At 52.0% G+C, this 21,006-nt stretch overlaps 1 protein-coding gene across 6 annotated transcripts in view; it reads left to right on the forward strand.

Moving 5' to 3' along the window:
* PALD1 (phosphatase domain containing paladin 1) overlaps nt 1-21,006 on the forward strand; it is an 82,440-nt gene that overhangs the window by 39,935 nt on the left and 21,499 nt on the right. For all 6 annotated transcript variants that reach the window (XR_003797067.1, XM_029245639.1, XM_029245641.1 and 3 more), the window contains 15 exons: nt 866-968; nt 2,266-2,445; nt 3,533-3,697; nt 4,530-4,690; nt 4,878-4,953; nt 5,574-5,725; nt 6,094-6,193; nt 6,410-6,514; nt 8,442-8,537; nt 8,976-9,104; nt 9,603-9,719; nt 9,800-9,955; nt 10,268-10,450; nt 11,557-11,697; nt 11,932-12,003. Coding sequence is in view for 5 of the 6 variants with exons in the window: in XM_029245639.1 (XP_029101472.1) it covers nt 866-968; nt 2,266-2,445; nt 3,533-3,697; nt 4,530-4,690; nt 4,878-4,953; nt 5,574-5,725; nt 6,094-6,193; nt 6,410-6,514; nt 8,442-8,537; nt 8,976-9,104; nt 9,603-9,719; nt 9,800-9,955; nt 10,268-10,450; nt 11,557-11,697; nt 11,932-12,003 (1,936 nt within the window). In the remaining variant the exon portion in view is untranslated. The remainder of the gene's footprint in view (nt 1-865; nt 969-2,265; nt 2,446-3,532; nt 3,698-4,529; nt 4,691-4,877; nt 4,954-5,573; nt 5,726-6,093; nt 6,194-6,409; nt 6,515-8,441; nt 8,538-8,975; nt 9,105-9,602; nt 9,720-9,799; nt 9,956-10,267; nt 10,451-11,556; nt 11,698-11,931; nt 12,004-21,006) is intronic.

The raw sequence follows: 21,006 nt of genomic DNA on the forward strand, positions 1-21,006 counted from the left end.
TAGCATCTACAGAAAGCTGTGGGTTTTGTTTGAAATGGCCCTGTGTGGAGGCAGAACTACTGCTAGTAATTGTAGTTAGATTACTAAATGATCACAGCCTTCGAGGCACTGGGCTAAGCACTTACTTCATGGGCGCATTGTCTTCTCACAGCAGCCCTTAGGAGGTTGCAATTACTGGAAACGGAGCTATAGAGCAAGTAACTCCAAAGCCATGGAGTTACTGAGCAGTGGAGTTGGAGTCATACCCAGGCCACGTGGCCCCAAAGCCTGGGTCCTGAACCACTGCACTGTGCTGGGGGTTGTCAGTGTGGGGTTGTTCTCAGAGACAATCTGATGGAGGGACCGTCTGGGATGGTCCTTGTTAAGCCTTGTTTAAGGAGGCCTTAAACAAGACAGAAGCTTCTGTCTACACAAAAGTCCAGGAGGTGCTCCAGGCTGACGTTGGCTGCTCCATGATCAGTCAGGCTCCTCTTCTCTTGTTGCCCCACCATCATCAGCCATCATTTCTGGATGCTAGACAGGGAGAAGGAGGGAAGGGTAGAGGGCACACATCTTCTCTTTAAGGGGATGGCCCAGAAGTTGCACACATCACTTCTCCTCACATCCCATTGGCCCAAACTGAATCACATGATCATACTAGCTGCAAGGGAGGCTGGGACATGTAGTCTTCAGCTGGATGTCCCAGTCACAATTCCAGGGTACTATTGCTGAGGAAGAAGGAGAGAGTGGCTATTGGGGGACAGTGGGCAGCCTCTATCATAAATGCGTGGGTGGGACGGGGTGGCCCTGCCGTAGGCCTGGTGAGGGTGGAGCGGATACTGGCCGTGGAGGTTGCCTGACTCAGTCTCCGTTCTGCCCCTGGCAGGTACAACTGCAAGGAGGAGTTCCAGATCCACGATGAGCTGCTCAAAGCCCATTACACGCTGGGCCGGCTCTCAGATGCCACCCCAGAGCACTACCTGGTGCAGGTGAGGTTGGGCCTGTCCCTCTCTCCCCCTTGCGGCCTCTCCCACCCTCTTGCCCTCCTTCCTCACAGGCTCCCTCCCTAATCTCCTCCTGCTTTCCACACTGTCCCCCTTCTCTGCTTCACTGCCTCACCCCACCCTCTGGGGTCCTGATCCCACTTCCTCTCACCCCCTGGTTTCCTGAGCCCCGTTCCTCCTGCCCTGTGGAGCCCCCTGCTCTTCTGTCCCCATCTGTCCCCTGCCTGGCCCCCAGCCTGCCCACACCTCTCTCTCGGAGCACCAGGGAGAACAGAGAAGGGAGCCTGAAAGACCTGGGACCCCAGACGGCTCCCTGCAGGCTCTCCATCCCATTCTCTTTTGAAGTTTCAGAACTTCTCTGGAATGTAGAGATATGTAGATGTACATGTACATCTATCTATCTGTCTTTGTATCTTTTTTTTTTTTTTTTTTTTGTCTTAAATATCCTCTGGAAAGTAAAGTCTACAAGGGCAGATGACTTTTCATGTGTCTTGTTCACTGCTGTAGCCCCAGGCCCTAGAACAGTGCTTGGGTATAATGTAGGTGCTCAATAAATAGTGAACGAATGAATGAATGAATGATAATCATGATGATTAAACTGTATTTGTTGAAAGAGGGTCCGGGTAGGAGGTGGCAGTGGACGGGTAGATGGGTGAACAGGTAGATAAGATGACCTCATGGTTCCTTTTTGCCCAGGAATGTGTCTTCTGGTTCCTCCTGCTTTCACCTGATCCCTGAGTAGTGTTTTCCTCTTTTCTCTGTAGTCACTGCCTCCCCAGCTGGGGAGGGGAGAAACCTGCCCATTCCCAGAGCCGCAGGCCTCTAGGAAGTGGCTAGCAGTTTTCTCCTGGTTGGTTCTTGGTGCCCCAGCTGTGACTCCCTACTCGAGCCCCTTTTCCATGAGCTTCCTCTGGGTATGAGAGATGTTTGCTGTGTGCCCGGGGAGCTGCAGGCTCACCCTAGAGGCAGCTTTGGTCTTCTGTTTCATGTCCCTGGAGTACCTCTCCCTGCTCTCCTTCTTCAAGGCCAGGCTCAGATGCCACTTCCTGCATGAAGCCTTTTTGGATTCCCCCTCAGGAGGAGTTGCCTTTCCTTTTCCCACACTGTACGACACTCCTCCTGGCATCACGGATAGTCACGTATTTTGTCTGCTTTTTCCACGAGTCAGCAGACAACTTGAGGACCATGTCCCCCACCCCCTCTCCCTGCTCCCCATCCCCTGGGGCCTGGGACAGAGTCCCTGAGTCATCTGAGTGACCCCCTGTGGCTCTCCGCCTGCCAGGGCCGCTACTTCCTGGTGCGGGATGTTGCAGAGAAGATGGACATGCTGGGCACTTTGCAGAGCTGTGGGGCCCCCAACTTCCGGCAGGTGCGGGGCGGGCTCACTGTGTTCGGCATGGGGCAGCCCAGCCTCTCAGGATTCAGGCGGGTTCTTCAGAAACTCCAGAAGGACGGACACAGGGTAAGCATGGCCATTTCCCATGCAGGGGCTAGCCCCCAAATCTGGGGAAAGGGCTTCCAGGAGGGGCAACTTCAGAGGCTCTGGAGGGGCCTGGCCATATCATAAGGAGGGTGACTGGTGACCAGGCCCAGGCCCTGCCAGGCCTTCAATGCCATTATGGTCACTGTGGTCAGCATGACTGGGAAATTCTGGGTAAATGTTTATTGCAGTGTCCTGTGTGGACGTGGGAGCCCCAAGGTCAGAAGCCCCTTATACACCCCACAGGATGATGATCACAGCTAACACTTAGGTCCTCATGTCAATCCTATGAGGCAGTTATTCACCCATTTTACAGAGGAGGAAACTGAGGCCCAGAGAGGATAAGTGACACAGCCCCTGAGTGGTGTCCCAAGACACAAACCTAGACCCCTGGACTCCACGCACCTGCTTTACATGCCTCCTCTCTCCTGCCTGATGTGGAGGTGGGGCTTTGAGTGTCTCCAGGACAGGGGATGAGTGGCCACTGTGATCGCGGGCTTATGGCGGGCAGCCGAGTGTGATTTGACCTGGGTTAAGATGGAGAGGCCTTAGTGAACCAGAGTGGGGAGGGGGTGTTAGCTGAGCACGGATCCCACCTTCCCAGCAAGTTCTGCAGGGCGGGGCCTGCCCACACATCTCCCGCTGTCTGTACGGTGCTCAGTGAATGAATGATTACGTGATGGTGGTGGGCATTCACTTCTTCAGCGGATGTTTATCAAGCGCTTGATTTACCTAGGGCTCTGCGCTAGGAATTGTGGGGACGTGAAAATGACAAGGACATGATTCTACCTGCAAGGAACGTAGTCCACAAAGGGAGAAAGATGTATTCATTGACAACGTTAATCCAGAGCAGGAGTTAACACCACAAGATTCAGATGAAGGGCTCTTGGCCCTGAGAGGAGGGAGGGTCAGGAGCCGGTGGCATTGGGACTGAGCTTTGCTTCTGGGGTAGGATTCAGGTTGCAGGGGCAGAGTGGGGTGATGGGCCCGCGATGAGGGGGAGCGGCTAGCTCGGAGGCCCCGAGGTGGGGTAGCGGTGATGCCTCCTTCCTCCTTGGGTTCCCGGCAGGAGTGCGTCATCTTCTGTGTGCGGGAGGAGCCCGTGCTGTTTCTGCGTGATGATGAGGACTTTGTGCCCTACACGCCTCGAGACAAGCAGAGTCTTCACGAGAACCTCCAGGGCCTCGGACCCGGGGTCCAGGTGGAGCGCTTGGAGCTGGCCATCCGGAAGGAGGTGAGGGCCACCGGTGTGGGTGGGAGGCCGCCCCCCTCGTAGGCCTTGGACAGCTGAGTTGAGCCCCAGCCCCGCTTTGCTCTTACTGGCACACACTCGCTCACTTTTCTGCCCTGCTTGGGTGAATGGCTGCTGCATCGCTGGCTCCGGGCAGCCTGGGGAAGGACTTTTCTTCTCGGCTCTGCTTGCCTCTGCCCCTTTCCCACCCTGCTTTTCTCCTCCAAACTCAGCACCATTATTTAGAAAAGGGTCTGGTGGAGGAGAAAGAGCTCTAGACTGAAAGCCCCAGGACAAGTTCAGCCTCCTGTGAGCTGTGAGGCCTGGGCTGGGTCACTTCTCTCCATGGGCCTCTGTTTCTGAGGTTCCTCTGTCCTCCTCCTTCACAGCTGGGAGGTTTGTCAGGGTCTCTGAGGCTGTTGATGCACCCAGAGGTGTGTAAATAGTGTGTGGGGGTCATGGCGTCCCCTACCTCCCCTGGGACATCCCGGGCAGGAGCGGAGGCCGCAGCTCAGGCTTCCTCCCCTCTAGCTCCCAGCTGACCGAGCTTCCTCCTGTCCTTCAGTCTGGCGGTTTAGCCAATTCCTGCTGCCCACCGGGCCAAGCCCTTCCAGCCTGGCCCCAGTGTGGGCCATATCAGCTCAGGCATGGGTGGCTGCCCTCGGGCCAGTGGCCACCCTGGTCCCGTCAGGGCTCCCAGGGCACAGAGAGGACCTCTGGTGTGTAGTTCTCCCTGGAGGGAAAGCAGCCTGTCCGTGGCCTCGGTGTGGCCTAGGCACTCCAGAGCTCAGTCAGGAAAGTCCATCATGGCCCTCTGACCCCCTACCACCTCTAGATCCACGACTTTGCCCAGCTGAGCGAGAACAAGTACTACGTGTACCACAACACCGAAGACCTGCGGGGGGAGCCCCACGCCGTGGCCGTCAAGGGCGAGGATGATGTGCATGTGACCCAGGAGGTGTACAAGCGGCCCCTCTTCCTGCGGCCCACCTACAGGTACCGAGGGCCTGCACAGGCCCCCAGTGTGCTGGGTGTGGGTGCTCTCTAGGCCTGCTCTCCAGCTGCGGCCTCAGTCTCACCATCTGCAGGTTGGGCTGAGTTCCCCACGCCTGTGTCTCCCATGGGAATATGGGGGTCCGGCGTGTGTGGCCTGCCTGATGGGCCGCTCCCCCTCACCCGGCAGGTACCACCGTCTGCCCCTGCCAGAGCAAGGAGCCCCCCTGGAAGCCCAGTTTGATGCCTTTATCAGTGTCCTCCGGGTAAGTGGGGGCAAGAGGGGTGCTGGGAGCATGGAGGGTGGGCAGGTGCTTGGAGAGTGGGTCTGTGTCAAGGCCCCGTCTCCATGGAGATGCCCTGGTGGGTGTGGCTTCTGGAAGAAGGCTGAGGGCGTGAGTGTGTGGGCTGTGTGTGTGTCTGGTGTGGGTGTGTATTTGTACATTCTCTAATGACAGAGCCCAGCGCTGACCGTCTGGAGGACTGGACTCTGGCTGTGGCTTGGCTGCTAACTTGCTGTGTGATCCTGGACAGACCTCCTAACTTCTAGGCCTCAAGTTCCTCATTTCTATATTGGAACTAAAAATTCTTACCTTCCAGGCTTCCGCTGATATCTCCTGAGTATCGGTGTTTCTGTCCCAACCCCCTTGGGAGGTCACCTTATTTAATTTGCCTCTCACAAAGAGTAACTGTGGCCCTGTCCCCTCTGAGTAGTTCTCAGCTCCAGGGCCCTGGGAAGGAGGCAGGGCCTGTGCTCCTGGGGCAGGTGGAGCAGATCGGGCCGTGGGGCTGGGCGGCCCATGTCATGATTCCCCAGCCCCAATTTGGTCCTCAGCCGAGGGCTTTCTGGTCACGCTGTTACCTGCTCTTCATGGCCCTTCCCCAGGAGACCCCCAGCCTGCTGCTGCTCCGAGAGGCCCATGGGCCTCCCCCTGCTCTCCTCTTCAGCTGCCAGACGGGCGTGGGCAGGACCAACCTGGGCATGGTTCTGGGCACCCTCATCCTGCTTCACCACAGTGGGACTGCCTCGAGGCCGGAGTGAGTGGCTAGTGGGACCCAGTGCCCCAGGGGACTGTGGGGATAAGGAGAGGGGAGGGCGGGGCTGCCCCACGTTGCCGGGGACACGTCAGAAGCCCAGAGCTACAGCTGGAAGTTGGGCAGCTGGGGTTCACTTCCCAGTTTGCTGCAGACTTCACTGGCTGACCTGGAGAAAGTCACTTGGCCCTTCTGGGCCCCAGTTTCCCCAGTGGAACAAACGCCTCTTGTCTCCCCAACTGATCTGGAAGGAAAACTTGGAGCATGTAGTCCGGTGCCTCTCATCGGCCAGGTGAATGGGAGGGTGTCGACAGCGGGGCGTCCTCCAGGCCTGCGGGGGCGCTGACGAGGCTACTGCCCCTCCCTGTCAGGGCTGCCCCTACAAAGACCAAGCCACTGCCCATGGAGCAGCTCCAGGTGGTCCAGAGCTTTCTCCACGTGGTGCCCCAGGGGAGGAGGATGGTGGAGGAGGTGAGCTAGGGGGCTGGGCAAGGAGCTGGGGGCGGGGCCGTGGAGGGGCACTCGCTCCCCTCACTGGGGGGCCTCTTCCTCCCCTGCCCGCTCCTTCCCTTCCTGGCCAGTCATTCTCTTTCCCCCTCTCTTCTCTTCTACCTCCTGCCATCTTTCCATGGCCCTGCTCCATCCCTGCTGCCGTCCCCTCTTCCCTGCCCTGGTCTCTGGCACCAGGTGGACAGAGCCATCACCGCCTGTGCAGAGTTGCACGACCTGAAGGAAGTGGTCCTGGAACACCGGAGGGAGCTGGAAGGCAGCCCGCCGGAGACCCCGGCTCAGGTGAGGCATCGAGAGCCGCTGCTTTTGCCTGAGCCCGGCAGCCTTGTTTGGTTGGGCCTGTTGACTGGCCCCCTTCAGACTGGCTTTTCCTAATTGCTGCTTCTCCCATGAGCAGAGCAGTTTTCAGAGGAAGGGGAGATGGGGAGCTGGGCCTGCAGGAAGAGAGGAAGTTTACTTTCCCTGACCAGGACCCCTTGCTGCAGAATAAACAGGATGGAGGAAGGGGCTGCTGGCAAGGTGCTGGGGGCCTCTGGCTCCAGATACTTCCCAGGCTGCTCCCGGCTCCCCCCGCAAATAAAAACCCTCGCTGTTCTTTGGGAAGGCCAAGGTTTGGTCCAGCCGCTGATTCTGCAAGAGTGATGGGCTCTGGGCTGTCTCAGCAGGCCTGTCCCTGTGCTCTGGGGAGAGGAGGTTGGCTTGTTCGCACACAGCGCATGGAAAGAATCTAAAGCCCGCAGAGTCTTTTTCTTCTTTAACACTTAAAAAAGTGTTTTAAAAGCAATATTATATCATAGAAAATTGAGAAATTAGAGAAGGAATAAAACTGCCCGTCATCCAAGCCCAGCTGCCGTGAGCATTTTGGCTGCCTTCCTTCAGTTTTCATATCTCTGATGTTCTTTTGTAGGTTGCCTAGGGCACGTCCATGTCCTGCTTATTTCACGTAACCCCATCTCTTCCATGTCATACCTGCTTATCGTTGTTGAGGTTTACTGGCTGTGGAACCAAAGCCATTGCGAGGCTCAGCCATCATTGGCCCGATAGTTTAGGAGCAGAGCTCTGGCCCGATTGCCTGAGTTCTTTCTGTTCCTGGCTCTGCCACCTAGAGGTGTGTGGACCTGGGCAACCTGCTTCACTGCTCTGTGCCTCAGTTTCCCCACTCGTAAAATGAGGCCACTCACAATAACTACCCCATAGGGTTGTTGTGAGGATTAGGTGAGCTCAGGTCATAAGGCCTCAGAAGGGCGCCTGGCAGAGCAGGTGTTCCTCCTGGCCGTCACCTGCTGTGATCCTCAGGCCCCATCTAGTTGTGCAGTGGGGTCAAAGTAAGTACTTCGCATTGAACTACTTCATGAAGATGAGGCTTTTGTGTATTTAGGATTTTTCCCCTTATAAGGTCTAGATTAGGGGTTGACAGACGATGGCCCACGGGCCAAATCCAACCCACCACCTGTTTTGATAAATAAGTTTTGTTGGAACGAGGTCTTGCCCATCCATTTATGTACCGTCTCTGGCTCTCTTATGCCGCCGTGACAGAGTCCAGCTGTTGCAAGGCAGATCGTGTCGCCCACAAGCCTAGAAAATTTACTGTCTGGCCTTTTATAGAAATAAAAGTTTGCTGATCTCTGGCCTGGATTCCCAAAGATGGGGGGTTAAATTTCATCCAAGGGCATGACCTTTTTCTCGGGCCTGTACGAACCTCACTTGCCCTCTAGAAGGTGGTGCTGACTCAGCAGGGGAAGCCTGAGATCCGAAGGTGAAGAGAGGGACCCTTGGAATTTTCTGTGACAGCCCCCTGCCCAGAGGACGCTGGGGTGGGGAGGGTCGCAGCTCTTAAGCGAGGGCCTCTGGTTCAGGGAAGGGTGTTTATACACTTGCTGCTTCAACACGGATTGTGGGCGACCCTGCATGGTGGGTGGCATCGGAGCAAAGCGGCGAGGCCCAGCCTGTCTCTGGGCACAGAGCCTCACCGAGAGCTGTAGTGCCTCCTGGGGTCACCAGTAGCTCTTCCTGCACCATGGATAAACCACAGCAAATGGGATAGGGTTGGAAGAACTTCCAACCTGGCGAAACAGGGTTATGAAGGGTGGGGGTAGATTGTCTAATGGGAATTTCTGAGGCTTAACTCCTGCCCTTCTGGGGATGGGGATGGGTGGCTTAGCAGCCCCATCTTTACTGCCCGCCCTCCTTCCTGGTCCCTTCCTCTCAGGAAAGCGGCAGCCAGCGCGGTGTCCGGCAGAGGGCGCTGCGGAGCCTGGAGCGATACTTCTACCTGGTCCTGTTTAACTACTATCTCCATGAACAGGTGGGGCAGGGGGATGAGCGGACCCATCCCCCTTTCTCCTGGGGCCCCTCCAGACTCCCCACCCAGTGGCTGGCATGGGGTTGATGGGGACCCCTGTGGAGCCGGGGAGGGGAGTGGGGACATGTGTGTTGGTTCCAGAGGAAGGCGGGTTTGGGGGAGGCAAGGAGAGACCCAGATAGAGGGATGGTCCCCGAGCAGGTCAGGCAAAGGGAGGCCCCACGTCTCTTTCCTCTGGGCCCATCTCTGAACCCTTAGCCAGGGCATCGGGGCCTGGAGGGATCTCGCTTCGGATATCCTGGTCCTCTCTCCCCAGCCCCTCATCCCTGCTCTGGGCCGTGATGGGTATCTCTTGGGGTCCCCCGACCAGAGGGCAGGCAGGGAGAGTTTGGGATGGCCATGTGACCCTGAGCTCCCGTCTCTCTCTGCCTCGGGCTGCAGTACCCGTTGGCTTTTGCCCTCAGTTTCAGCCGCTGGCTGTGTGCCCATCCCGAACTGTACCGCCTGCCTGTGACACTAAGCTCAGCGGGGCCTGTGGCCCCTGGGGACCTCATCACCACCGGCTCCCTGGTGAGTGTGCCTGGCTGGCTGGGGAAGTGGGCGTGGGTGTGGGCTGGCCCCGGGGTTGATTACAGCCTTGGTTCCTGTGGGGTTGGGCTAAGCATTGCCCTCACAGGAAGCAAAGGGTGGATGGCCCGTGCGGTGATGGGATCCTCCTGTGAACAAAATGGGGCCATTCTCAGGCCCTAAGAAGCATTTGCAGCTCTGGCTACGTTCCAGTACCCACTCCTCATTCTGAACCCCAAGCGCTCTGGGCTGGGAGTCAGGAGACCTGGTTCTGGTATCTTTGCCACCAGCCTCTCATCTTTGAGCCTCAGCTTCCTAATCTGGAGAGTGGGCACCGTTGCACTTGCCCTTGCCAGGGTGGTTATGAGGCTCCAAGTGTGCAGAAGTGCTTTCTGAACTGTCAAGTGCTGGTCTCACCCCCCGCTCCCCATGCCCACCTGGGGCCAGGTTCTGAACCTCAGTCGGCCGCTGAGGGTCCCAGGCTTGCTTCTCTCCCAACAGGGGGCAGATGACCTCGTCTCCCCGGACGCACTCAGCACCGTCAGAGAGATGGACGTGGCCAACTTTCGGCGGGTGCCCCGTTTGCCCATCTATGGCACGGCCCAGCCCAGTGCCAAGGTGACCAGCCAGGGGGCCCACTTGTGGGGTGAGGAGAAGGGGGGTTGAGCTCTTTCACTGACGGCCATCTGTCCCCCCAGGCCCTGGGGAGTATCTTGGCCTACTTGACCGACACTAAGAGGAAGCTGCAGCAGGTCGTGTGGGTCAACCTGAGAGAGGAGGCTGTGCTGGAGTGTGACGGGCGCACCCACAGCCTGCGGTGGCCTGGGCCCCCCACGGCCCCTAGCCAGGTGGAGGTGAGGCCCTCCTGCCTTGTACGCACCCCTGCCTTGGAGGCCTTCTGGGGACTTGGCCTGAAAGGGTCTTCAGAAGCGTCTGTGCTCCTTTTGTACAGATGAAGAAACTGAGGCCCCGAGAGGAGCGGTCTCAGGGAGTGGCTGACTCAGGACTCCCTTGCAGCCCTGGGTCTGGTTATAAACCTTGAGGCTTGAGAAGGGGGAGGGATGGGCCCGGAAGCCAGGACTGTCCTGGCCGCAGAGGTGCTGGTCTTTCAGGGCTGGCCTGGGGGCTGCCGCGTGGCCTGAGCCCTCTGTCCCACCCTCCCCTAGAACCTGGAGACCCAGCTGAAGGCCCACCTGAGCATGCCTCCCGCAGGCACCCAGGGCCCACGGACCCGCAGGTTCCAGACATGCCTCACGACACAGGAGGTCTTCAGCCAGCACCGTGGGGCCTGCCCCGGCCTTACCTACCACCGCGTCCCCATGCCAGACTTCTGTGCCCCCCGCGAGGAGGTGAGGGGGCTGCGTGGCTGAGGCCTCTGGGGAGGGAGAGGACGCCCCCCCGCCTCCCTCAGGCCTGGGCCTTGGCTGTGGGCACAGCTCCCCAGAGGGACTAAGAGCTTGTTCTGCAGGGTTTCAGGTCAGCCTAGGTGGTTTATTCACATGCCTGCCAAGCTTCGTGTTTGCGTGCGTGCGCGTGCCTGTTTGTGTGTGTATTATGTGTTGTAGGTATGTGTGGGGTGGGTGAGCATGTCTGTGTGTGTTCAGAGTGGGTGTGGTTGTGGAGAGTGTGTGTGGTGTGTCTGTGTCTCTGGAGGCTGTGCTGCGCCACTTGTCTTTACTGTGGGACGCGTGGAGAGCGTGTCTGGTGGGGAGCTGTGTGGTGTGTGTGTAGGGGGTTTGTGGAGGAGGGTGCTGGGAAATGCTGTGTGTGACTGAGGGAGTTCTGTGTGCATGTGGTATCTGTAGGTTTATGCCCGTGAATGTCTGTACGGTCTGTGGGTCTTTAAGGTTTGTGTGGTGTGTGTGCCTGGCATGTATTGTGTGGGGTCGCTGTGTGCCTGCGTGATGTGTCAGTTCTTTGGGTGATGCGCCTGTGTCTGTCTGTCTGTGAGACGGGTGGTGACGGGGCTTGTATGGCCCCCTCACTTTGCTCTGTGGGTCTGGCTGCCCGTAGTTTGTTGCCCTCTGGTGGTCTCACGCTGCAGTGATTGGCTGAGGTTGGGACTGCCCTCAAACTGGGATCTGGGTTGGGTCCACCTCAGGTGGGCAGTTGTGGGGGGCGGGGCCCACATGCAGCCCGGGGGCGCAGCACATAGGAATGTGCTTGTTCTACCTGGCAGATGGTGGGCACCAGGAACCTCAGGTGTGTGCCCGTGTCTGCTCATACGTCTAGTGCCTGGTTATATGGGAATGTGGCTGTTTACGTGCACGTGGTCTTGTGTGTACTGCAGTGAGCTGAGTGTATGTGCATACAAGGTTGTGAGCCTGACACAGCCAGGCTCCGGGCAGACACTCCCAGGACAGCTGCCGGGGTTGCCATTGGGAGGGATGGGCCATCTTGGGAGTCTGTGCAGCTGGGAGTACCCACTGACTCAGACCTCGGTCTTCCTGTGCAGGATTTTGACCGGCTGCTGGGGACCCTGCAGGCTGCCCTCGCCAAGGACCCGGGTTCCGGCTTCGTGTTCAGCTGCCTCAGCGGCCAGGGCCGGACCACGACCGCCATGGTGGTGGCCGTGCTTGCCTTCTGGCACATCCGAGTATGTGTGGCCTCCTGTGTGAGGACAGGGCTCTGCCCAGGCAGGGTGGGCATTTGGTCCCTGGGGACCCTGGCTGTGGCAGGAAGGTGTGGTCCCAGAGCCCCCTCTCATCAGCCCTGGAGAGACGGCGCGTGGGCTGGCAGACCCCCGGCACGGGCTCCAGCTGTGGGCAGAGCTGGGGGAGGGTGCGGTCTGGTAGCCATGCTTCCGGTCCCAGCAGCTGTCCTCCCTTAGGGCTTCCCCGAGGTGGGCGAGGAGGAGCTCGTGAGTGTGCCCGATGCCAAGTTCACCAAGGGCGAGTTTGAGGTGAGCATGCCCCGTGGGGTCCCCAGGGGACACCTGGGGGAGGGGAGGGGTGAGTCTTGCTGGCAGGTTGGGGGGAGATCTTCAAAGCTCCTCCTAAGGCCATTACCTTATTCTACCTCATCGTATCAGTCCTTCCCTGTCCCCATTTCACAGATGAGCAAACAGGGCACAGGGTAGCTTGGCTCTGGGCCCTGGCAGATGGTGTTTGGAGAAGAGGGGGCGGATCCCCCCCACTCCTCCTGGCCCTGCTGCTGGGCTCCTGGCCACCATCTTGTCTGGGTAACACTGACGACCACCTCACGGGCACCTGGGACCCAGCTGCGGTTGGTGACCCTGGTGCCGGGCCCTGGACCACCCCACCCCACCCCCATTTCAATTCAGGGCACTGGATGGACAGTGCTAACGTCTCACATTTAGCCATCCATGTATTTGCACCTCATGTGCCTCATGTCATGTTCCCTGACACCCTGTAAGTAGGTGGCAGTGTCCCCGTCTTACACATGGGGCAAGTGGAACTCAGAGTTGGCACGTGGCTGCCCGGTGTCGGTGTTGTGGTCGACTCCTGCCTACCTGGCCGGCCTGGCCAGTGCCCCTTCCCTGCCCTCCCTACTGTCCTGACACCCTGGCCTCCATGCAGCTCCTCAAACTCACCAAGCGCTTTCAGCTTCTGGGCCTTTGCATATGCTTTTCCCTTGCCCTGGACCACTTCTCTCTTCCTTCTTCTGGCTGATTCACTGATTCTTTTCTTTTTAATTTCTTATTGTGGTAAAACGTACATAACACAAAATTTACCATTTTAACCATTTTTCAGTGTACAGCTCTGTGGCATTAAGTACATTCACATTATTGTGCAACCATCACCACCATCTCCAGAACTTTTTCCTTAGGCCAAATTGACCGTATCCATTAAACACTAACTGCCCATCTCCCCTCCCCCAGCCCCTGGCAGCCACCATTCCGCTTTCTATCTCTATGAATTTGACTATTTTACGTACCTCATGTGAGGAGAATCATACAGCGTTTGTCCTTTTGTGACTGGTTTATTGCACTTAGCATAATAGCGTCCAGTTTCATCCGTGGTGTAGCACGTGTCACAATTTGCATTTTTAAAAGGCTGAGTAGCATTCCATTGTAAGTATCGACCACAGTTTGTTTATCCATTCATCTGTCCGTGGGCACTTACGTTGTCTTCACCTTTGGGCTACTGTGAATCACGCTGCTGTGAACATGGGTGTACACATATCTGTTTGAGTCTTTGCTTTCAATTCCAGAAGTGGAATCACTGGATCAACTGGTAATTCACTGTTTAAATTTTGAGGAACTGCCATATTGTTTTCCACAGCAGCTGCACCTTATACATTCCTGCCAGCAAAGCACAAGGGTTCCAATTCCTCCACATTCTTGCCAACACTTGTTGTTTTCTGTTTTTTTTTTTTTTTTTTTTTGATAATAGCCTTCCTAGTAGGTATGAAGTGACATCTCACTGTGGTGTTGATTTGAATTTCCAACCACCGACTAGTGATGTTGAACATTGTTTCATTTGTTTTATGGCCATTTTTGTATCTTTCTTGGAGAAATTCCTATCTGAATTCTTTGCCCATTTTTGATTTGCGTTGTTTTGTTATTGTTGAGTTGTAGGAACTCTTTATATATTCTGGATATCAATCCCTTGTTAGATACGTGATAGTTCAGTGGGTTGCCTTTTTACTCTATTGATAGTGTCCTTTCATGCAAAAATTTTTAATTTTGATGAAAATCAGTTTGTCTGTTTTTTCTTGTTTCCTGTGCTTTTGGTGTCATATCCAAGAAGTCATTGCTAAATGCAACGTTATGAAGCTTTTCTTCTAAGAATTTTATGGTTTTAGCTCTTACATTGAGGTCTTTGATCCATTTTGAATTAATTTTATTTTTTTAGTTTAATTTTATTTTTTTATATAGCAGGTTCTTATTAGTTATCCATTTTATACATATTAGTGTATATATGTCAATCCCAGTCTCCCAATTCATCACACCACCACCCCACCACCGCCACTTTCCCCCCTTGGTGTCCATACGTTTGTTCTCTCCATCTGTGTCTCTATGTCTGCCCTGCAAACCGGTTCATCTGTGCCATTTTTCTAGGTTCCACATATATGTGTTAATATTACAATATTTGTTTTTCTCTTTCTGACTTACTTCACTCTGTATGACAGTCTCTAGATCCATCCACGTCTCTACAAATGACCCAATTTCGGTCCTTTATATGGCTGAGTAATATTCCATTGAATATATGTACCACATCTTCTTTATCCATTTGTCTGTCGGTGGGCATTTAGGTTGCTTCCATGACCTGGCTATTGTAAATAGTGCTGCAGTGAACATTGGGGTGCATGTGTCTTTTTCTTTTATTTTTTTTTTATTTGCAGTACGCGGGTGTCTCACTGTTGTGGCCTCCTGTTGTGGAGCACAGGCTCCGGACGCGCGGGCTCAGCGGCCATGGCTCATGGGCCCAGCCGCTCCGCGGCATGTGGGATCTTCCTGGACCGGGACACGAACCCGTGTCCCCTGCATCAGCAGGCGAACTCTCAACCACTGCGCCACCAGGGAAGCCCCCATGTGTCTTTTTGAATTATGGTTTTCTCTGGGTATATGCCCAGTAGTGGGATTGCTAGGTCATATGTTAATTCTATTTTTAGTTTTTTAAGGAACCCACATACTGTTCTCCATAGCGGCAGTCTCAATTTACATTCCCACCAACAGTGCAAGAGGGTTCCCTTTTGTCCACACCCTCTCCAGCATTTGTTGTTTGTAGATTTTCTGATGTTGCCCATTCTAACTGGTGTGATGTGATACCTCATTGTAGTTTTGATTTGCATTTCTCTAATAATTAGTGATGTTGAGCAGCTTTTCATGTGTTTCTTGGCCACCTGTATGTCTTCTTTGAAGAAATGTCTATTTAGGTCTTCTGCCCATTTTTGGATTGGGTTGTTTGTTTTCTTAATATTGAGCTGCGTGAGCTATTTATATATTTTGGAGATTAATCCTTTGTCTGTTGATTCGTTTGCAAATATTTTCTCCCATTCTGAGGGTTGTCTTTTCATCTTGTTTGCAGTTTCCGTTGCTTTGCAAAAGCTTTTAAGTTTCATTAGGTCCCATTTGTTTATTTTTGTTTTTATTTCCATTACTCTAGGAGGTGGATCAAAAAAGATCTTGCTGTGATTTATGTCACAGAGTGTTCTTCCTGTGTTTTCCTCTAAGACTTTTATAGTGTCCAGTCTTAACATTTAGGTCCATTTTGAGTTTATTTTTGTGTATGGTATTAGGGAGTGTTCTAATTTCATTCTTTTACATGTAGCTGTCCAGTTTTCCCAGCACCAGTTATTGAAGAGACTGTCTTTTCTCCATTGTATGTCCTTGCCTCCTTTGTCATAGATTAGTTGACCATAGGTGCATGGGTTTATCTCTGGGCTTTCTATCCCGTTCCACTGATCTATAGTTCTGTTTTTGTGCCATACCATTATTGTCTTGATTAGTGTAGCTTTGTAGTATAGTCTGAAGTCAGGGAGTCTGATTCCTCCAGCTCCGTTTTTTTCCCTCAAGACTGCTTTGGCTATTCGGGGTCTTTTGTGTCTCCATACAGATTTTAAGATTTTTTGTTCTAGTTCTGTAAAAAAATGCCATTGGTAATTTGACAGGGATTGCATTGAATCTATAGATTGCTTTGGGTAGTATAGTCATTTTCACAATATTGACTCTTCCAATCCAAAAACATGGTATATCTCTCCCTCTATTTGTATCATCTTTAATTTCTTTCATCAGTGTCTTATAGTTTTCTGCATACAGGTCTTTTGTCTCCTTAGGTAGGTTTACTCCTAGGTATTTTTTTCCTTTTGCTGCAATGGTATATGAGAGTGTTTCCTTAATTTCTCTTTCAGATTTTTCATCATTAGTGTACAGGAATGCACGAGATTTCTGTGCGTTAATTTTGTATCCTGCAACCTTACCAAATTCATTGATTGGGTCTAGTAGTTTTCTGGTGGCATCTTTAGGATTCTCTATGTATAGTATCATGTCATCTGCAAACAGTGACAGTTTTACTTCTTCTTTTCCACTTGTATTCCTTTTGTTTCTTTTTCTTCTCTGATTGCCATGGCTAGGATTTCTAAAACTGTGTTGAGTAATAGCGGTGAGAATGGACGTCCTTGTCTTGTTCCTGATATTAGAGGAGATGCTTTCAGGTTTTCACCATTGAGAATGATGTTTGCTGTGGGTTTGTCGTATATGGCCTTTATTATGTTGAGGTAGGTTCCCTCTATGCCCACTTTCTGGAGAGCTTTTATCGTAAATGAGTGTTGAATTTTGTCAAAAGCTTTTTCTGCATCTACTGAGATGATCATATGGTTTTTATTCTTCAGTTTGTTAATATGGTGTATCACATTGATTGATTTGCTTATATTGAAGAGTCCTTGCATCCCTGGGATAAATCCCACTTGATCATGGTGTATGATCCTTTTAATATGTTGTTGGACTCTGTTTGCTAGTATTTTGTTGAGGATTTTTGTGTCTATGTTCATCAGTGATATTGGTCTGTAATTTTTTTGTATTATCTTTGTCTGGTTTTGGTATCAGGGTGATGGTGGCCTCATAGAATGAGTTTGGGAGTGTTCCTTCCTCTGCAGTTTTTTGAAAGAGTTTGAGAAGGACGGGTGTTAGCGCTTCTCTAAATGTTTGACAGAATTCGCCTGTGAAGCCATCTGGTCCTGGGCTTTTGTTTGTTGGAAGATTTTTAATCACAGTTTCAATTTCAGTGTTTGTGATTGGCCTGTTCATATTTTCTGTCTCTTCCTGGTTCAGTCTCGGAACGTTGTGCTTTTCTAAGAATGTGTCCATTTCTTCCAGGTTGTCCATTTTGTTGGCATAGAGTCGCTTGTAGTAGTCTCTTAGGATGCTTTGTATTTCTCTGGTGTCTGTTTTAACTTCTCCTATTTCATTTCTAATTTTATTGATTTGAGTCCTCTCCCTCCTTTTCTTGATGAGTCTGGCTAATGGTTTATCAATTTTGTTTATCTTCTCAAAGACCCAGCTTTTAGTTTTATTGATCTTTGCTATTGTTTTCTTTGTTTCTATTTCATTTATTTCTGCTCTGATTTTTATGATTTCTTTCCTTCTACTAACTTTGAGTTTTATTTGTTCTTCTTTCTCTAGTTCCTTTAGGTGTAAGGTTAGATTGTTTATTTGAGATTTTTCTTGTTTCTTTTTCCCTCTTAGAACTGCTTTTGCTGCATCCCATAGGTCACGTAGGTTTTGGATCATCATGTTTTCGTTGTAATTTGTCTCTAGGTATTTTTTGATTTCCTGTTTGATTTCTTCAGTGATCCTATTTAGTAACGTATTGTTTAGCCTCCATGCGTTTGTGTTTTTTATGTTTTTTTCCCTGTAATTGATTTCTAATCTCATAGCATTGTGGTCAGAAAAGATGCTTGATATGATTTCAATTTTCTTAAATTTACTGAGGCTTGATTTGTGACCCAAGATGTGATCTATCTTGGAGAATGTTCCGTGTACACTTGAGAAGAAAGTGCAATCTGTTTTTGGATGGAATGTCCTATAAATATCAATTAAATCTATCTGGTCTGTTGTGTCATTTAAAGCTTGTGTTTCCTTATTAATTTTCTGTTTGGATGATCTGTCTGTTGATGTAAGTGAGGTGTTAAAGTCCCCCACTATTATTGTGTTACTGTCGATTTCCTCTTTTATAGCTGTTAGCAGTTGCCTTATGTATTGAGGTGCTCGTATGTTGGGTGCATATATATTTACAATTGTTATATCTTCTTCTTGGATTGATCCCTTGATCATTGTGTAGTGTCCTTCCTTGCCTCTTGTAACGTTCTTTTTTTAAGGTCTTTTATCTGATATGAGTATTGCAACTCCAGCTCTCTTTTGATTTCCATTTGCATGGAATATCTTTTTCCATCCTCTCATTTTCAGTCTGTATGTGTCCCTAGGTCTGAAGTGGGTCTCTTGTAGACAGCATATATATGGGTCATGTTTTTGTATCCATTCAGTGAGCCTGTGTCTTTTGGTTGGACATTTAATGCATTCACGTTTAAGGTAATTATTGATATGTATGTTCCTATTACCATTTTCATAATTGTTTCGGGGTTTTTTTTTTGTTTTTTTTTTTGTGGTACATGGGCCTCTCACCTCTGTGGCCTCTCCCGTTGTGGGGCACAGGCTCCGGACGCGCAGGCTCAGCGGCCATGGCTCACGGGCCCAGCTGCTCCGCGGCATGTGGGATCCTCCCAGACCGGGGCACGAACCTGCGTCCCCTGCATCGGCAGGCGGACTCTCAACCACTGCGCCACCAGGGAAGCCCATTGGGTTTGTTTTCGTAGGTCCTTTTCTTCTCCGTGTTTCCCACTTAGAGAAGTTCCTTTAGCATTTGTTGTAGAGCTGGTTTGGTGGTGCTGAATTCTCTTAGCTTTTGCTTATCTGTAAAGTTTTTGATTTCTCCATTGAATCTGAATGAGATCCTTGCCGGGTAGAGTAATCTTGGTTGTAGGTTCTTCCCTTTCATCACTTTAAATGTGTCATGCCACTCCCTTCTGGCTTGTAGAGTTTCTGCTGAGAAATCAGCTGTTAACCTTATGGGAGTTCCCTTGTATGTTATTTGTCTTTTTTCCCTTGCTCCTTTCAATAATTTTTCTTTGTCTTTAATTTTTGTCAGTTTGATTACTACTGTGTGTCTCGGTGTGTTTCTCTTTGGGTTTATCCTGCCTGGGACTCTCTGCGCTTTGTGGATTTGGGTGGCTATTTCCTTTCCCATGTTAGGCACGTTTTTGACTATAATCTCTTCAAATATTTTCTCGGGTCCTTTCTCGCTCTCTTCTCCTGGGACCCCTATAATGCGAATGTTGTTGCGTTTAATGTTGTCTGAGAGGTCTCTTAGGCTGTCTTAATTTCTTTTGATTCTTTTTTCTTTATTCTGTTCCACGGCAGTGAATTCCACCATTCTGTCTTCCAGGTCACTTGTCCGTTCTTCTGCCTCAGTTATTCTGCTATTGATTCCTTCTATGTATTTTTCATTTCAGTTATTGTATTTTCATCTCTGTTTGTTTGTTCTTTAATTCTTCTAGGTCTTTGTTAAACATTTCTTGCATCATCTTGATCTTTGCCTCCGTTCTTTTTCCGAGGTCCTGGATCATCTTCACTATCATTATTCTGAATACTTTTTCTGGAAGGTTGCCTATCTCCACTTCATTTAGTTGTTTTTTCTGGGGTTTTATCTTGTTCCTTCATCTGGTACGCAGCCCTCTGCCTTTTGTTCTTGTCTATCTTTCTGTCTGAATTAATTTTTGTATATGGTATAAGGTAAGGGTCCAAGTTCATTCTTTTGCATGTGGATATCCAGTTTTCCCAGCACCATTTGTTGAAAAGAATGTCCCTTCCCCATCGAATGGTTTTGCAAAAATCATTTGACCGTATACACGAGGGTTTATTTCCAAGTCTACACGTCGGTCCCTCAGATGTGATAGTTAGAACTCTCTCTACTCACACCCAGTCCTGTGCCAGGAGCTCTGTGTGTGCTCCCTTCTTCACCCTTCACAGCTCCCAAGGGTTAGGTGCCCTTACTACTCCCAGTTGATAGATGAGGAAACTGAGGTGCTGGGAGCCAAGCTCATCACCCCAGAACCACGTCAGAGAGGTGATGGGGTCAGGGCACAAGCCAGGTAGTTGACCTCTGAATCTGTGTTCTAAAGTTACATCATGTGACCCAAGGATGCCCCTGTATCCCCATCCTTAGCCACCCCAAGACGTGCTCATGTCTAGACCAGCTTCCTTTGTAATTAATTCAGGCCTGTGGAGCCCACAGTCCAGTGGGGAACATTCAATGGACTGTGAAGAGTGCTGAAATAGACATTGGTTCTGAGCGCCAAAGGTGCAGCTGGGGGAGCCCAAGAGGGCTTCGTGGAGGAGGTGACATTTGAGTGCATTTTAGAAAGATGAGTGAGTCTCCTGGGGCTGGGGGGAGGGATAGTGTGCAGAGGGGATCAAACGTGCAAAGGAGGGAGTCTGGAAGGGGCAGGACCTGTGGAAGGCTGCAGTTGGCCAGAATGGAAGGAGGCAGGGCTGAGGTGGGGGCCCTGACTGTGAGGGCCCTGGAAGACCACACTGTGTGTTTGACCTTAACCTTGGGGCCAGCAGAGAAGTAGGGGAGGTCGTGATCAGATTCTCATTCTGGAGGCCAGTGTGTGGAGGAGGGTGTGGAGAGGAGAGCCTGGGGCCTGAGTGAGGCGGGGGCCGCCTGGTGAACAGGAGTCCAGTGACTATTGGCTGGTCTTGGGGGCCATTGGTTGTGAGGCAAAGAGGGAAGACACCCAGGATGACCTCAGGTTTCTGGCTGGCGCTGGTGACAGCCAAGGAGATGAAGAATTAAAGGGGAGGAGCAATTTAGGGGGAGAGGCTAGGAGTTTGGTTTGTTGCATTTGAAAAAGCTGTAGCCCTCTGCCTGGGGAACTGCCCCTGGGCCATCCTGGGGACCTACCTGTGGTCCACACTCCTCTCAAATGAGATGTCCGACCCAGAGCTTGGGATCCGGGTGTGGCCTGAGCCGGATTAGCCGAGGGTCCTCCCAGGTGATGGATCCTCTTTTCCCACTGGGCTGTAGCTCCACCCCTGCCGGTGTGCCGGCCCTGGGCCAGTTCCTTCTGAGAAACGCAGGGGTGAGGGAGCACCCTGCCTGCCACGATCCCGCTAGGGCCCAGTTGTGGAGATGGGTCAGATTGAGAGAAGAGCTGAGTTGGGTAGGGTTTTGGTCTTTTGTTCATTTAGCATCGTCTACGGGGCACCTCCTAGGTGGAAAAGCTATTGCTCTCAGGGATTAGGGAGCTTCTTGTCTGGTGGGGAGCAGATGTGAACAAGTGGGGACACGGATGGATGGGATGGATGAGTAGGTGGAGGTCGACTTCGGGGCTGTGAAAGGACCGAGCGGGCTCGTGGGGTGACTGAGGGGGCTCCAGGAAG

Source organism: Monodon monoceros, unplaced genomic scaffold, assembly GCF_005190385.1.
Source record: "Monodon monoceros isolate NGI ecotype Baffin Bay Population unplaced genomic scaffold, NGI_Narwhal_1 Super_Scaffold_4, whole genome shotgun sequence".
NCBI lineage: Eukaryota > Metazoa > Chordata > Mammalia > Artiodactyla > Monodontidae > Monodon > Monodon monoceros.